At 41.3% G+C, this 18,501-nt stretch overlaps 1 protein-coding gene across 3 annotated transcripts in view; it reads left to right on the top strand.

The window, feature by feature from the left end:
• The window catches only part of LOC121282545 (exocyst complex component 1-like), a 150,108-nt gene that overhangs the window by 64,657 nt on the left and 66,950 nt on the right, over window positions 1–18,501 (top strand). For all 3 annotated transcript variants that reach the window (XM_041196280.1, XM_041196281.1, XM_041196279.1), the window contains exons 4-6: window positions 5,697–5,890; window positions 14,426–14,653; window positions 17,589–17,721. In XM_041196280.1, the coding sequence (XP_041052214.1) occupies window positions 5,697–5,890; window positions 14,426–14,653; window positions 17,589–17,721 (555 nt within the window). The remainder of the gene's footprint in view (window positions 1–5,696; window positions 5,891–14,425; window positions 14,654–17,588; window positions 17,722–18,501) is intronic.

Below are 18,501 nucleotides of genomic sequence, written 5' to 3'. Positions count from 1 at the left end.
TGGGAAAAATTTGACCATTAAAATGTTATGTTGATAACCGGTCTCTTTGGGACAATGTTCATTCCACGAAAAGTGTGATGGAAAAAAGGGTACGAATTGCCCTAGCCAGCATAAAGGAGATGTTAGAAAGAAAAGAGATCTCTAAGATAAAATGGGTTGACGCAAGTCACCAACTATCAGACTGTTTTACAAAAAGGAGTGACATGGGGCAGAAGTTTCTGCCTGCCAGGCGGGCGGGCCCGACCCAATCTTTGGCAGGCGGGGAGATGATTCCCGCTGGAGAAGCGGGCCCTGCCGCTATTTTACGTGGGCGGGCCAATTAAGACCTGCCCCGCGTAACGTCTGGCGGGAAGCGCTTCCTGTGCGGGCGGGCAGATTCCCCAAAAGCGAGAGTGCGCTCTTTTGCACATGTGCATTAAAGAGCGCACATCTACCTGAGGTTAAGTGCTGCCTCAGGGAGATCACTTACACTTCTAAAAGCATTAAAAATAGAAAAAAAATTCCCTAACTTGTCCTCCTCATGTGGCAATGTCACATGAGATGGGACATGTTCATAAATTACAGTAAAACTTTATTAAACTTCTTAGAACCCTGCATGAAACCTCATTCTGCCAGTGGATGAGGTTTCATGTTTTTTCTATTTGCCGCCGGGGCTCCTGGCCTGCCCGCTAACCTTAAGGTTGGACAGGCAGGTACTTTAATTGTTTAAATGATTCTGTCAATGGCCTCAATTGGCCATTGACTGGTCAGCGGGCCTGCAGCTGATTTTGCTGAGCCCCCACCTTCCTGAAAATTTAAATGGGGCGCAGTGACGTCGGGGGTTCCGCCCGACATCATCCCGCGTCATTTTATGTGTCGGCAAGCGGGCCAACCCCCTGCTCATCGACGGCAAAATTCTGCCCATTATTTCCTTTTATTCGCTTTAAAAAAAGTGTTCAATTTTTTTTAAAAAGAGGGGAATCTGTTAATATGGCGATCATCTTGTTAAAAACCAATTGGTAGTTAAACAGGTGATGGGCATTAATTATCCCAACTGAATAGAATAAAAAGGTACAGCTGGAACACTTTGTGGGGAAGCTATGAGGAAGCTAGCAGTACTGAGGAGTTGTCTTGAAAATAAATCAGCTTTAACCAAGAGACCTACATGGATTAATTCTTCCGCCCCAACCTCTTATTGTGAGTAACACTGCCTGCCATCGGGAGGCCACAGCCATGCAAGGTCTCCAGTCATATAAGGAATGGGGGGCTATTTGTCAACTGGAAAACCTGGATGGTGTATCAAATGTCCTCAGCTTAGTTGACTGCCCACAACTGACGAGTGGAAAACCTTCCCTGCCCTCCTGGAAGCTGTGTCCATGGAAATAGGCTGGAGGTAGGAACTTATCTGCAGACTGGCATGTTGGTCAGTTGCAAGAAATTGCTGGCAGATCTGCTTCTGCCTTAAAATGAAGGCTCAGCCCATTAACTGTATTTCCCTTTCAACAAATGTTGCTTGACCTGCTGGGTATTTCCATTATGTTCTGTTCTTTTATATTAATTTTAAAAAAGTTAACGTGTGGTACAGGATAAGAAACACAGCATGTCTATTTTAACTCTTCGTTGACCGATTGATGGAATGCATTGGTTGGCAGCTGAACCATAGTAAAATTACACCCATGATTTTGAGGCTCTGGCCTCGTTCACATAGGCTGGGTGAGTTGCAGGGTGCCAAGCAGGCATCCCATGCAATTCACAAAAATTTGGCACAGGAAGCTGCTAGGAAGACAAACTGTGGTGGGAGGGTGGGTTTATCATCATCGTAGAGGTTTGGGATCCCAGGGCAGCAGCAGCCCAGATTATTTTTGTCAGTCATGAAGGTGCATTCCTGCTCCTTCAAGACCCACAAAAATAGTTTGAATTACCTCTGCTGAACCTCATTTGTTCCATCACACCCAAAACTGGTTGAAGCCTGTGCTGAGCATTCTATGACCAATTCCTATCTAAATTGATAGTCATAGGATCCAAAAGAGGCCAATTGCCTGAAACAGGTAGAGGCTTTTCACACCATGTGATAGGCTTCTTTTATAAATGGCACCAGCTACATCACTCAAAAGGCTAACAACCCTATATTGAGGCTGTTTACACCAGGCGATGGCATTGAAAATTAACACCAGTGTTTCTACTTTAAAGTCGCTTCATCTAGGTCCTTAACAGAGAAAATATTTTAACCTCCCTCAAAAATGGTGTATTTGCAAGAACTGATGAAACAATGAAGACACTGATACATTTGATTTGAGGTGGTCAATTTGCAAGTAATTTTTTTAACGTTATTATCCTGTAAGCTGCTTCATTGTTATTACATTAAAATATTTATTAAATTACAATGCCTATTTTCTTTTTAATCAGAATATATGTGAAAGTAGTTTGAACCACCCTGCCACTAGAGTTTTTCATTGTTTTTCTTTTCATCCTCAAGTTTTCTTTGTTCACCCCATCTCCTCTGAAGGCACTGACTTATGCTGGTACCTCACCCAGGGGACACTTCATCATATTTATCACCTAACAGCGTGGCTGCAAATTTTTCACGTGGTGATTATCACAGGGAAACTTGATCATTTTTAAGTAAATATCCTCATATGCTATTGAGTTATACCAAATTCTCAGAAAATATTTCCATTAGCACAATATTTTGTTCATCATTTTGTCAAGGCCCAAGGACTAAAAGTTGGCTTACATACAAGTATATGTTGGCATAGTGAGGAAAACTATTCAAAGTCACAATAAAGAAGGAAGTAGTAGAGAAATTGGATAGGATTAAAATACATAAAGAGTAGGTACTAAAAAGGTTGGGAGCACTCAAAGTAGAAAAGTTACCCATCAGGGTGGGATGCATGCTAAATTGGTAAGGGAAGTAAGGATCGAAATTGTGGCTTTGGCCACAACAAACTGGCAAATCTACTGTGTAGTACTTCAGCAAAAGTTTTTTGAAAGTGCATAAACACACCAACTACAAAACATTCAGTTTTGTTGTGGAATAGTGCCTCTGATAGTATCCTCACCACTGACATTAGGCTGACTGGTCTAAAGTTGCTGAGCTTATCCCTCTCTATAAGCAGATTACACCTGCTTAAAAACCTCCAGTTTTTTTGGCACCATTCCTATATATATCAAAGAAGAATTAGAAGCTAAGGTGAAGGACAACAGTCAGGTAGAGAGATTGGAGAAACTGGGTTTTCTTCTCCTTAGTGCTAAGGGGAAATTTGATAGAGGTGTTCAAAACATGAAGAGTTTGACAGAGTTAAAAAGAATCTATTCCCAGTGTCAGAAGGGTCAATACCCTTTGCAAAAGAAGCAGAAACAACATTGGGGGGGGGGGGGGGGGGGGGGGGGGGGTGGGGGGGGGGGAAATTGAGATGCTATGATTAGGAATGTATTGCCTGAAAGGTTGCGGCAACAGATTCAATAATTAATTTCAAATTGAAAGTCGCTAAATTCGTGAAGTGGAAAAAGTTGCATGGCTGTAGGAAAAGGGCAGGGAAATGAATAAACTTCCAAAGGGCTTGCATAGGCATGGTAGGCTGAATGGCCTCTTTCTGTGCTATCAATTGCCTGTATTTGTTGTAATTAAAAATTGAGGTATTGTGATAGTGGTTGTTAGCACGTTCTTCATCTCATTTCGGAACAATACTTTGAAAGATCACGCGATGAGACATTCTGCTAAATGATTCTGACAGTCTGCTCATGATACCATTGACAGGATCCACTATCTCTTTTTCCTGCAGAGCCTTGAGGACATTACATGTGGACCACTGCCTGATGGACTTGTGGTCAAAGTTGTTTTTCTGTATAAACTTTTCCACTAGGGACAGGTGGTATGGCATGATCCAACTGAATGGAGCATTCTGCAGGAACGTGGCCAGATCCATCCTTCGCAACACCAGGGACAGGTAGAACCTCAGCACATGGTGACACCTGGTGTTAGCATACCAAGGGTCTAAGCACAGCTTGATAGAGTTGCACACAAAGGTGTGGCCATCAGGATGAGGATGATGTTGGGTACATTTTTTCCCCCCTTTTATCTAGAGGTTTATACTTCATGCCTCTGCAGACACAGACTATTTTTGATCTCCAGATAAAATAGAATATGGCTCGGGTGACTGCAGTTGTGCAGGAGTAGGGTGGGGGCCAGTCGTGCCATGTGAGGCAACAGCGAGAGTATCTCACACCAGATGACCAGGTTCTTAACAACAATGGAGGGGGAACATTGTTCCCAAATGCCCAGTTTTTGTTTTACCATGCTCCTTCCAGTTTTTAGCACATGCCTGGCCCTTCCAAACCACATTCACAACACCTTCAGGTAGTCTGACCTGACAGTGAAGGGGACAAAGAATTGATTGGTGTAGCTCCCAAGAAACTTGGACTTGTTCTTGCCGCAATTTACTTTGGCTCCCAAGGCCAGTTCAAACTGGTCCCAGATGTCCTTCATTCTGTGAATTGGCAGCCAATCTGAGCAGAAGACAGCAATGTTGTCCATGTACAGGGACACTTTGACCTAGCTGCCTGGGATTGTCACCCTTCTTTTGCACAGATTTTTCTTGATGGTCTTCCAGTGCAAAGAGCTGTTGACAACTAAGGGCAGAATCTTTCCCTTGTTAGACGGGCTTGGCGGGAGTGGGCAGGGGTGATCGGGAAGCCGACCGCCACCCGCGATTGAGGCCGAAAAGGCAATTTCACGCTGGCGGGCCAATTAAAGCCCGCCCAGCATGAAACGCGAGTGGCAACACTCAGTGCTGCCTATGTAGCTGGGGCAAGGGAAAGAGTGTTGAGCGGGGCAAGCGCGAACTTTGCACATGCGTGCAAGTGCACGCTTCATAATTTCCCTGAGGCACAGAGCTGCCTCAGGGAGATGAAGCTTTTCAAAAAAAAGACAAATAATGTAATAAAACACGTCCCCCCATGTGGCTCTGTCACGTGTTATTAATTAAATTTTACATTTTTTATTTTATTTTTATTTGCTTTAGGAAACCTCATCCCGTCTGTGGATGAGGTTTTCTAAGAAGTGCGAAGGCTGCTTGGCCTTTTCGCCTGCCCGCCAACCATAAGGTTGGACGGGCTGCAAAAAATGTCAGTCAATAACCTTGTTAATGGCCTTAACAGGCCTTTTAATTGTTGGCAGGCGTGCAAAATATCACATGACTGCACGTTGAAGTTGGGACGCTTGCCTGATGTCAACACACGTCATTTTCGGCTCAAGCAGGCCAGGACTGTGCCCGCCCACCGAGCTAAAGATTTTGCCCTCAAGTGTTACAGACTGGCACATTTCAAATTCCGAACCACATGCTCAGGGACACGCTAAAGTTTGGGGCAGTTGCTGCAAAGACACTGTAGTACACTGAGGGATTGGAAACCGTCAGACCCCTCAGGCTGTATTGATATATGAATATATGTAATTGTAGCTGTTGAGGCACCTAGAACGTATTGAAAGAAACTGAATTGGTTTGCACTTTATGTAAAGGGACTTTGAATTGTCATGCCATGTGCTGTTATAAATTTTATGAAGAAAATACTTTTGGGGGCAAAAAAATCTTAATGGGACTGCACAGTGCAACAAATGGACTGTGCACAGCTTAGGTAAATTCTAGGGAACATTGGTTTGAATGATGAAATTTTTGGTTCCAGAACATAATGGGAAGATATAAAATTTTATTGTATTCCAGAGAGCCTGCGTCCTCCAATGGAACAGCGAGCAAGAAGACCAGTTGAAGAGGAAGAAGGAATTGGTGTTTATCAAGAATTATCATCAAAAGAGGCATTTGATATTGAGAAATTAATGGAACAGTTTGATGAGTCTATTTCCAATTCAGAAGCTTTTGCAGAGAAAATGAGCAAAGATCTCCATGTGTTAGATGAGGTAATACTTTAATAAAGTGCATACAAGTTTCTACTTGAAACATAGAACAGTCACAAATAACTGTCATTTTCAATAATTCTACAATACTTGGTCTAAAGTAAGATGTGGGCATATGATCCAGGAAATTAGTTACTGAAATTAATGAGCAAAATTTTTAATGGATCTGTATGGTATTCATCAGTTTGCTATTTTAAGACAAATGTTATTTTATTTTGAATGAGTTATAAGCCCCCACTTATACAATGGGCAGAAAAGTGTGAGCCGAACATATTAACCATTTATCTATTGATATTACTGGCAACATACTATAATGAATATTGTGCACTGTAATTAGGGTTTGAAGTACTATGTAATTAAGTACGATTGTTGTTTATAAATACCTAATTCATGGTTCATAGTAATATTTTAGAAGGAATTTTTAGTTCTGGGAAGATTAAAGTTTGACTGTAGAAAATGGGGTAAATGCAACTAAAGCAGCTTAAAGACTCACACTTAAGAGGTGAGGGCCATGTTGACCTAAGGAGTTAACAGCTAGAAAAGTAAGATTATAACAGCAGGTGAGCTTACTAAGCTGAAGAATTGAAGATGAGGTGCCTACACTGCTTGCAAAGAAATGCAGCCCAGAGAGTTGGATTTCTTTGGGAGTTAAAGCTACGATAAATTTAAAAGCATTCAGTGAGCCCTGGAAGGCTACCTTGTCATGGAAATGGATAGAGCTTAAGAAAGTTCTAGAGTTTCAACATAGCTGTGTGTTTGCCGGGGCAGGGAGTGTTCTGTGCAGGGGAAAAGGCCATCCAAAAAAGTGCTGCTGTTAGCAGTCTCCAGGCAGCAAAAGTGTTACTGTTGGCTGGCTGTGTGCAGTTAGGGCTCAAGAGAAGCCCTGGGAAACTGAGAATGTGGCAGAAGGTCACTGGCTTCGCGCTAGAAAGGATTAGGACTCAGAAGAAGCCCCGGGAGCCATTTGTAGCTTGGTGTAGCTGGGGAGATTGGAGTGAAACCCAGGGGCTGTTAAAGAGCTGAAATTGTGCCAGTAAATAGAGCCTGGAGTGCAGACTTGGAAATCCAGGGAATGCAATCTCGGGAGACAAGATTGAAACCCTGGGAGGTGTGCACTCGTTGAGGTAGTCTTAGTTAGAGCACCTTTGAGGGATTTCAGGTTTAATCTTCAAAAATGAAAAGTTTGGAGTCCCTCATGAGGGAGACAGAATTTCAATAAGATTGGTTGACTCATGGTGCTTCCTAACATGCGGGTGGGGTTGCTGTCTTGGTCACATTTGCTATTTATCGTACAATGTGGTGCGTTCGACTACAGTTTGTCTGTTAATTCACATTTACCTCATATTAACCCTGAACATTAGAGTACAAGAAAGATAATGTAAATCACAGAATCTCACAGTGCAGAAGAAGCCCTTCAGCCCATCGAGTCTGCACCAACACGTGAGAAACACCTGACCTAGCTACCTAATCCCATTTACCAGCACTTGGCCCATAGCCTTGAATGTTATGACATGCCAAGTGCTCATCCAGGTACTTTTTAAAGGATGTGAGGCAACCCGCATCCACCACCCTCCCAGGCAGTGCATTCCAGACCGTCACCATCCTCTGGGTAAAAAAGTTTTTTCTCACATCCCCCCCTAAACCTCCTGCCCCTCACCTTGAGCTTATGTCCCCTTGTGACTGACCCTTCAACTAAGGGGAACAGCTGCTCCCTATTCACCCTGTCATGCCCCTCATAATCTTGTACACCTCAATCAGGTTGCCCCTCAGTCTTCTCTGCCCCAACGAAAACAACCCAAGTCTATCCAACCTATCTTCATAACTTAAATATCTCATCCCAGGCAACATCCTGGTGAATCTTCTCTGCACCCCCTTCAGTGCAATCACATCCTTCCTATAATGTGGCGACTAGAACTGCACACAGTACTCCAGCTGTGGCCTCACCAAGGTTCTATACGACTCCAACATGATCTCCCTACTTTTGTAATCTATGCCTTGATTGATAAAGGCAAGTGTCCCATGTGCCTTTTTCACCACCCCACTAACATGCCCCTCTGCCTTCAGAGATCTCTGGACACACACGCCAAGGTCCCTTTGTTCCTCAGAACTTCCTAGTGTCATGCTGTTCATTGAATATTTCCTTGTCAAATTACTCCTTCCAAAGTGTATCACCTCACACTTTTCAGGGTTAAACTCCATCTGTCACTTATCTGTCCATTTGACCATCCCATCTATATCTTTCTGTAGCCCAAGACACTCAACTAGAAATTGTTTTAACTTCTAGACCTTGTATAGTAAAGTTTATTTTTGTGTGTTCAAAAGAATGTTGTGGCTTTATTCTCTTAGCAAGTGTCTTGAATCTCAAACTTTGTCTACCTTAAACAAAACGTTATTGGTACCTAGCAGGATCTTAACAAAAACTTGGGGGTCTGGTCTCAGATCATAACAATGTAGATATAGAAAGTTGCAGAAAATGCAACCTTCTTCTGAAGTAATGAGATTTCCTTCATGTATTAAATAACCATGCTGTGTAACCTTAGGAAGGCAAAATATATGCTTACAATTACAATGTTGTATATTTCTGAATTAAGAATGCTGATAAATTGATATTTTTGGGTAGTTCACTAGAAAGCAGAATTATAAAATTATTTTAATACGGATGATGAAATGATAATGCAAAAATACGCTTAATCCTAAAGAGCTACCGTTTTTACATTAGGGGCAGAATTTATGTTCACTTGTCGGTACGTTTGTAGTTGGGGGGGGGTGGGGGGGAGGGGTTGGAGGCCATAAAATTTGTGATATCAACATACAAAATATGAGCAGGAGTAGGCCACTTGGCCCCTTGAGCCTAGTCCGCCATTCAAAAGATCAGTGCTGAACTGATTGTAACCTCAACTCCACATTCCCCCTACCCCCGATAACCTATTACTCCCATGCATATCAAGAATCTATCTACCACTGCCTTGAAAATATTCAAAGACCCTGCTTCCACTGCCTTTTGAGAAAGAAAGTTCTAAAGACTCACAACCGTCTGAGAGAAAAAAAATTCTCCTCATCTTTCTTACATCGGCGACCCCTTATTTTTAAACAGTGACCAGTTCTAGATTTCCCCACAAGAGAAAACATCCTTTCCACATCCACTCTGTCAAGACCCCTCTGGATCTTATATGTTTCAATCAAGTCACCTTTTACTCTTCTAAACTCAAGTGGATAAAAGCCTAGTCTGTCCATCCTTTCCTCATAAGACAACCTGCCCATTCCAGGTATTGGTATATAAACCTTTTCTGAACTGCTTCCAACATACTTACATCCTTCCTTAAATTCAGAGACCAATACTGTACACAGTACTTCAGATGTGGCCTCACCAATGTCCTGTATAACTGAAGCATAACCTCCCTATTTTTGTATTCAATTCCCTTCACAATAAACAATAACATTAGCTTTCAGTTTTGCTATACTTCCATACTAACCCTTTCAATTCATGCACTAGAACAGCCAGATCCCTCTGCATCTCAGAGCTTTGGAATCTCTCCCCATTTAGATATGCTTTTTCATTCTTCCTCCCAAAATGGACAATTTCACATTTTTCCATATTATACTCCATTTGCCAGATCTTTGCCCACTCGTTTAATCTATCTATATCCTTTTGTAGCCTCCTTATGTCCTTTTCACAGCCTATCTTCACGTGTCATCAGCATATTTAGCAACCATACCTTCAATCCCTTCATCTAAGTAATTTATATAAATTGTAAAAAGTAGCCCCATCAATGATCCTTTTGGCACATTACTCATTGCATCTTGCCAACCAGAAAATGACCCATTTATGCCTATTCTCTGTTTCCTGTTAGATAGCCAATCTTCTATCCATGCCAATATGTTACCCCCTACACCATGAGCTTTTATATTCCGTCATAACTTTTGATGTGGCACCTTATCACATGCCTCTGGCAACCTAAGTTCAGTACATCCACTGGTTCCCCTTTATCCACAACACATGTTACTACTTTAAGGAGCTGCAATACATTGGTTAAACATGATTTCCCTCTCTCAAAACCATGTTAACTCTGCCTGATTACCTTGAATTTTTCTAAGTGCCCTGCTTTAATGTCTTTAATAATAGCTTCTAACATTTTCCCTATGACAGATGTTAAACTAGCAGATAGCCTATGTAAACCGATTGGCACCCTGTGGTCAGACACACCACACGCTGAAACCTAGTGACAGATGCCACCTTAACCAGAGGCTATGGATCTCTCCTCAACTCCCCCCAGATGCTTGTCACACAGTGAGCCAACCAGTCTCATTGAACTATCTTTCACACGAGGGTTTCCAATCACCACTCTCGAAGAACTCGCTTTGGAATCTTCTCCCAAACGAATGCTTTCTCACCAATGCCCTCTGCAAGGTTTCACCTCTATGGTTTCAAACTCTCCTTCAGATGTTCCTCTCCCCTGGATCACCACATGAATTCAAGCTTTCTTCCACACAGTCTCTCCCACCGATTCAGCTGTCAACAGTATCACTGCTTCACATGACCAAAGCAAAGAGTTACAGACTTTCAGCCATCTCTTTGGACCTCCTTACCCCTTGTAAACTGGTCTTGCTTTAATCTGCTTTCTGCAGCTTTTGTCTCTTTATATCTGAGGCTTGGATTCTTTCTCTCTGCCCCTCACTCTTAACTTCACTTAACAGGACCTTTTCCAGGTTCCTATCCTTCTTTTGACTAGAAGGTCTAGTTGGGACTTTCCCCTATTCCACACTCTGGATTCTTGGGATTTTTCTTTAGCTTGGGATTTGCTATCTGTCCCCTTTGCTCTAACCTTTCCTGGCAGCTGCTTTCAAAACCATATGAGCTCAAACAGTTTCCAAAATCAAACTGCTGTTTCTAGCTTTTCTGTGTGTCTGTGAGAGGAACCGGCCTCTTTGGGCCCCTGTTGCCAGGCAACAGCCCAATTCTTCTACTCCTGTTTGTTTAACCTAGCTGCAACAGTTGTAAAAACCTCATTAGAAGTGCAAGCACCTTTTAAAGTGAAACTAAAACTCAATTTGACCTTTCTTAATACACATACAGAAATACAAATCAAACTTAAACATTAAAGCTAAAACTCATTCCTAACACCCACAGATACAAATATAACTTACTTTAACTGCCTCTATTTCCTAACGCTAAGATGAAATCCATCAGGACCCTGGGACATGACAGACTGCAGCTCCAATAATTTGCTCAGTACCACTTCCCTAGCGATTGTAATTACCTTAGTTCCTCCCTCCCTTCCATTTCCTGATTTACAGCTATTTCTGGGATGTTACTTGTATCCTCTATAGTGAAGACTATTGCAAAATACCTGTTCAATTAATCTGTCTTCTCTTTATTTTCCATTATTAATTCTCTACTTGTTAGAGCATTAATTGGCTGCGGGGCAGCCAGTATCAGGGGATGTGTTCTCCATGGAGTCCTCAGATGACAGGAAGGCAAACCCTGCCATCCTTAAAATTCCTGGCCAAGATTCTTCTACAATATGGATTGTTCTAGTACTTTAATTACTGAAGGCCTGTGACCTACATCTACTCATTTTTACATGGGAGGTTAAAAAAAATATGGGATAAGTAAAATATATTAAACCACATGTGAATATGTTTCACATAATTTTGAAGGCAGCTTCAGAGTTCTAGTTGTAAGCAAGATTATTGAGTTGACGTTCCAAATTCAACCACCAGCTCTCAGTTTATTATAATTGCTTAGCATTGTTCACTGAAATGGAGAATAGAATAACCAATACAGAAACTTATTTTGTTAAGTGTTTTGGCTTTTCTCGATTGCAAGAAAATATTTGTGCACACATATGCTTTTCAAGTGCTTGTTGTCAGTGAAGGAGTAATACCAAAATGAAAAGATATAGAACATTGGCAGTTTTGAGTTTCTCCGACATGGAAAAAAAGCCTAACCCTGTGCATATTTGAAAACTTTACCCATTTTGCTATTTCTTATTTTTAAAATGGACAAAGACAATTAAGATGGTTGACCCTCTGGCTGGGAGTTATCCTCAGCACCCTCCAGAACAAAACAATTCTCCTCTCAATTTCGGGAATGTCACACTTTGTTAGGCCTAAGGAGCTATGACCAGACAACCTGGGACTGGACAGACCAATTTCAGAGAGCTACAGGAAAGCTATTTGCATTTGATAAGCCAGTCATGCTGTTGGAGTCAGTAGGCCTACTGAGACCAATGCCAGACCCTAATATAAATGGCACCCTTTTCGACCCATAATGGCTGAGAAATTATCAGTCCTGAAAACAATGCTAATTCCAGACACTGAATAAACATCCCTTTTGAAGTCATTGTGGAGGAGGAAGGTCACAGGACCCAAATCTCTGGCTCTTGGAACAGTTTAATATTACATTTGTGGGTTGCACGCGACAGTTTGCTATTTTACCATCAGAGTGGCAAGACACAAAAAAGCCGGCTTTGTCCATACAGGACAACCTGACTCTGCTGGAAGATTTCGTACCATTGCTTACAGAACCAACTCAATCCGTGTGTGCCTACTTCATCTTGTGACATCAACACCACCTGAAAAGTGAATCTTACAACACCGAGCTCCAGCCGGCCAAACTCTAAACGCTAACATGAAAAAATTTCTTATTGGTCTCTGACTTTGGGACTAAAGAACTCACGTGAACCAATTTTCATTTTTCTGTGATGCTTGTCTGTAAGCCTCCTTTTTTCTCTAGCCTCCATTACTGTGTGAATGCAGAGTGGGACATTGCAGGTACTCCTTTCGCAGACTTTGTGTGAAATAAACGAACCTTCTGAGTTAAACCTAACTCTAGTTTGTTGTAGATTATTATGAAATTGGATCATACAAATTGAGGAGTTGGGAAAAAATATGCCACTGCTTATCCTTTAAGACAAACCAATTCAAAACACTTCTGTTTACGGACAAGTGGTATAAGGAAAACAGTGCTGTTTAAACTGACCCCTCTCCTGTCCATAACACTATGTACTTGAAGCTCCATTTAAAACTAGAGAATGTGCTGCATGTGTACTCGGATAACTTATTCTAATAATTCTTGTGAATTTCTAGCAGTTACATGTTACTTGATTTTAAAATTGTCCCATGATCATTGAAGATGTTCAAAAATAGAAAAAAGAATTTAATGCTACAACTACACATCAGTTTATTCACTATGAAATTGGGAAGGCATGTGAAATCATTGCTGCTTTTCAGTTAAATGCAATACTTTTTGTCACCAAAAATATATAATTCATGGAACAAAGAATAATTCGCCAATTTTTAAAATTATAATATATGTGTACGTGTTCATATTGTTCTGACAGTGGATTAACGGTACCAATTCCCTATGGGCAGTGTGAACTTTTTAAGTAAGACCTGTGTTTTTTTCAAAAAGAAATACATGTAAAGACACTGAGCAAAAGATGGCTGATAATATAAAGTGACCACTTTCTGGAAAATCCCTATGTTGATTATATTTAACCGACTGGTCCTGAGACGACATGGAATGTCACACCTGAAAGGTGCCATGGCCTTCTTCAAACAGATACTTGGAAGGGAGATAGGAAAAATGCAAAAGACTGAACTTTATTCTCTGGTGGTTGCGGAGACAAAAGACTGATTTGCACGTCTCAGCAGACATCCAAAATCCACCTCCTGTTGATTTATATTTCAGAATGTGTAAATGGTCTGAGATGAAAAGAACATGAACTCTGAGTGCAACTCATAGTTTTTTCCCTTTCAGAATACGCAGGGAATAATCACTTTAAAAAGCTAAAAAGCTGGTGTACTGGTATGTGACTGTGTGATAGCAAGCAGAAGAACAAATCAGTCACCCACCCTCTTGCAGCTTGCAGGTGAAAGATCTCTCTGTCTCTGTCTCTTTCTCTGCCTCTGTTGCTGGAGGCACAGGTCAGCAGAAGCCACGATCGTAAATGAAATAGGACAGCCTTTCAGCCACTCTGCAGAGCAAAGTGTCTCCAAACTAACTACGAAACGGCCAAAGTCAGCTCTACTGGAATCACCCAACTTAACGGCCACAACATACCACTAACCACGCCTTACGGACAAGCTGAAGACTGACTTGTATTTTTTTTACTCTTATTTGGACTCTTAACTTCTCATTTCTGATCTGTGTGTATGTGTGTTACATTTTTATCATTTTTCTCGGGTTGTAGTAACTGACAAACTTATTCTTTCTTTGACTCAAAAAAGCCTGGTTAAATTGGCTCCTTCTAAAAAATAAATACATTGTGACTGGGAAAAGGTATCCATGGCAGGGAAGAAGTCCCTTTAAAATTAAATTAACCTTGATGTGACCAACTGAGGGAGTTGAATAAAGAAAGAGAGTCAGCTCGTTCCTCAACCAGGAGCATAACAAAATTGGGGTCCTGTTTGGGAAATTAACAAATTGGGGAACCTCGCTTGGGGACCAGTCGTAACAATATATAATGCTTCCAGTCACAAGACACATTATAGGATTGTGTAGGTGCTAGTGATTGTATTGTGTTTATCCTTTAGGCAAACATACGATCAATCATTGTGTCTGAGAAGCAAGTAACTGAAATGATGGAACTAATTGATGTGGGTCTCGTTGAAGTGAAAAACATTGAGCAGACCCTTCAAACCTACGAAGAGCTGCTGCAGAGTGTTAAAGAACAGATGGACCATATTCATCAAAGCAATTATCAATTACAAGTCATTGATTGTAACCAACAAAAACTTTTAGAGGAAGTCATTTTTCTTGTGGTAAGCAAGCTATGTTAGGTTAAAGGTGGGAGGACAGGTAAGTAAGTTGATAATTTTAAAATAACTTGGTATATCTGTATATACGTATGCCTATTTTTCCCACACCCCACTGTTGCCAGTAAAAATGATTGATTCTAGTTACAGATGTGTATATGTGCATCTCAGACCAATAAATAGCTCAGTCTTCAAAAGGTGTCAGAATATAAAGAACAAGAGCCATGGCTCTATCATAAAGATAAAATAGCAACCCATGTGAAATTAAAGACCAGGTTTTTCATTTTTACATTCATTTATTCCAATTCAAAATTCTTTATTCCTCTCATTGAAGTATCCCTTTGCCATGTTCTGTCAGAGTAGGTTAAAATAATCAATCCTTCTCTACTATCAAAATACTTTGCAAGGGAATGTTGTTTAAATTTTAATTGGCCAGCCAGTGTGAAATCGCGGTTGGGGGCCGATCATGAGCGGTGGCCTGTTCCCCGGCCACCCCTGGGCCCGCCAATCGCACTCGCACACTGACCTAAAAATCCTGCCCAGCGTGTTGAAAGATGTGGCTAGAGAGATAGTGGATGCATTGGTGGTCATCTTTCAAACTTCTATAAATTTTGAAATGGTTCCTACACTATTTAAGAAAGGAGGGAGAGAGAAAATAGGGAACTGCAGGCCTGTTAGCCTGACATCAGTAGTAAGAAAAATGCTAGAATCTATTATAGAAAACGTAATACACTTAGAAAACTGAACGCTTAGAAAATAATGGTAAAATTGAGCAACGTCAATATGGATTTATGAAAGGGAAATCATGTTCGACAAACTTGTTGGAGTTTTTTTGAGGATGTAACTAGCAGAATAGATAAGGGGAACCAATGAATTTGGATTTTCAGAAGGCTTCCAATAAGGTCCTACATAAGAGGTTATTAAACAAAATTTAGAGCACATGGGTTTAAGGGTAATATACTGGAATGGATTGAGGATTGGTTAGACAAAAACAGAATAGTGAATAAATGGATCATTCTCAGGTTGGTAGGCTGTGACCAGTGGAGTACCACAATGATCAATCCTTGGGTCCCAGCTATCCACAATCTACATCAGTGATTTGGATGTGGGGACCATAAGTAATATTTCCAAGTTTGCTGATGAGCCAGAACTAGATGGTAATGTGAGTTGTGAGGAGGATGCAAGGAGGCTTCAAGGGGATTTAGATAGGTTGAGTGAGAAAAAACATGGTGGATGGAATATAATGTGAAAAAATCCACTTTGCTAAGAAAAACAGAAATGCAAAGTATTTTTTAAATGAGTTCTTTTTCACTACTTGACAGTGATTTCCAACTTCTTGGAAGGCACTTCACCTGTCTAACACTTCACTCACCTTCAGTTGCACATTCTTGCTGTTCGCCTTCAACATAGCATGGGAGCAGCTAATGCAGCTCCACCTCAGACCTCTAAAGAGGAACAAAAGAAGTAGCAACAGCACCAGCAGCAACATCAACCGAGCTTCTCCTCAGCCATGTGTCATTGCACAGGTTAGATGGCACGGGCACAGGATCTGGTTTGAAAGAGGTGAAGCTCCCAACAGGATGTCTTCAGAGAGAAGATCAGTTCTCTCGATATGGGGGATTACTAGTGCCTCAGGAGCCTCATGTTTTTAAAGAAGGTTATTGCTGACAGCTGTAGCCTCCTGGAACAAGTCCCCTCCCCAGCTGATCAGGTGGACCCACATTGCTCATGGCCATCAAAGTGGCTGTCACTGGAGGGCCACACCCCATCCTAATTCTCTGCCTCTTACTGAAGTTCTGTGCTGTCTTCAAGGAAAGAAAGCGGAGTTAAGAGAATGAGAAATGGATTGTCTGGAGAGGAGGGAATATTTGTGGAGAGTGACTGTGTGGCATGAAGGTGAGTGAGAGTATTGGCTGTCCTGATGAGGATGTGAGGAGGTGCCTGGAGAGGGAGGAATAAGTGGAACCGCAAGGTGTGTTGTTTTGAGGAATGCTATGTAGGAGAATGTTACAAAAGACAGTATATGGGGCTTAGGATCTGAAGTTGTTGTGCCATTCACGTTTCCTACTGTCCTGAGGTCCTTGGTCCTCTTGATGCACTGTCTCCAGGTTGGAGGGATCATACTTGGACTGCTGACTTCCTTGGACTCTTACATCCACATCTGCTTGGTTGGAGAGCCTGGCTTCTTCCATCTTGGCAAGCATTATCTCACTTCAGTCCCTCAGATTCTGCAATAAGAGCTCCAGTTAAGAGACCCCAGCATGGGAAGCAGCCTTCCTGAGTCTCCATTCCATTCTTATGGTTGCTGCAGCCTCAAGAGCCCATGTTCAAGTCAACTATTCAGACTCACACCAGAGTCCCTTTAATTAGAAATCCTTCCTTTGATAGATTTGGCATGTCATCCCGCCTATCCTCTATGAATTGTCAGGGAACCTAAAAGTGGGATGTTAATGCTATGGCTCAGTTAAAGAGCTATAGCAAAGCCTGTTTCTTTGACAGATGGGTACCTGACCTCACCATTGTGTATGGATCAGTTACATTGAACCTCCACCCTTTATACAAAGAGTATTTAAGTTGAGGATTGAAGGAAACAGTACCAAATTAAGGTTTTTAACAATCCAAATTCCCCCATGCTATTCGGGGAATAGCTCAGTTTAAGAGGAGGATGAAGAGCATGCACCTTCTCTCTGCCTGGATTGCTAGCAAGAATGCTTTTCCTGGTTCTCTGATGTATTAGGAAATAGCACAATCCTTCCTTACTCCCTTCTAATGTTATTATTCAATGACTGTTTGATGTAGACTTAAGCATACATTGGTCAATTTAGAGCGGTGTAATATTGTTTATAATTTCTCAGAGCATTTATACTGGTTTTTTAGTGTTAACAAATCTAATGTAAACATCCTGATTGATTCTTTAAAATAATTATTCTTATTCCAATAGCACGAGCTGGACCTTGCTAAAGAACATCAGCATGCATTAAGAAATGGTGATCTATCCACACCTGAGAGTTTACAGGCTTGCATTGCTGCTGTTGAAGCTCTGAATAATTGCATGAATGTTAGGTTACTTCCAGGTATGGTTATATTTTCACTCCCCTGTTGCTTTCCTTTTTTGTAGCTCATAACCCAAATAGCTGTTTGAGCTAATGTATATTTAATTGGTATTAAAACTACTCAGATTGCTTTGTACCATTTTCAATAAAATCAGATATCTTCTTGAGGCAGAATGGTGCACCTCAACTTTGCTCATAACTGGATAACTTCTCAAAATATTTGAAGAAAATATTATAGCTAACTAACCGCTCTTCAAAATAAGCCCTTTGTCACTTTGTGTTAATGTGTATTTTAAAATCAGCTTGGGAGAACTGGGGGATGCAGCGAGCTAGACACTGACCTTTCAGATCTGGGAATTAGTTTCGAATCAAATCCTGTGAAGTGCTTTGAAATGTCTTGAAGTTGTGGAAGGTGTATTTAAATGAAACTCCTTTCTTTCCTCTTCCTCAATACCTTGCTCAGTAGCTTTCCTTTGCACCAGAACTGGGGATGCTTGATGGTCAGTTAGAAAAGGTATTCTATTCCCTGGCACAAAGAGCCTTCATGTTGATGAGCACAAATTACACAAAAAGCTCCATCGTTAATTTTTTTAAAAAATGAACATTAGGCCTGGAGAGTCCAGTCTGCAGTCCTTCATTTGTGCAATGCTGCATGATCTTAGCCAGGGCAACAATGGATATGCTACATTTGTCTTACGTACCCTTTGACTAAGGCGAGGCGAAATGAACAAAGTCCTTAGTTCTGATTGATATTCACAACTGAAAAGTGTGAATGTGTTGCTGTTGAGTGTAAACACAGTT

Source organism: Carcharodon carcharias, chromosome 9, assembly GCF_017639515.1.
Source record: "Carcharodon carcharias isolate sCarCar2 chromosome 9, sCarCar2.pri, whole genome shotgun sequence".
NCBI classification, from domain to species: Eukaryota; Metazoa; Chordata; class Chondrichthyes; order Lamniformes; family Lamnidae; genus Carcharodon; species Carcharodon carcharias.
The sequence above is the reverse complement of the archived record's forward strand: the minus strand, read 5'-3'. Positions and strand labels throughout refer to the sequence as shown.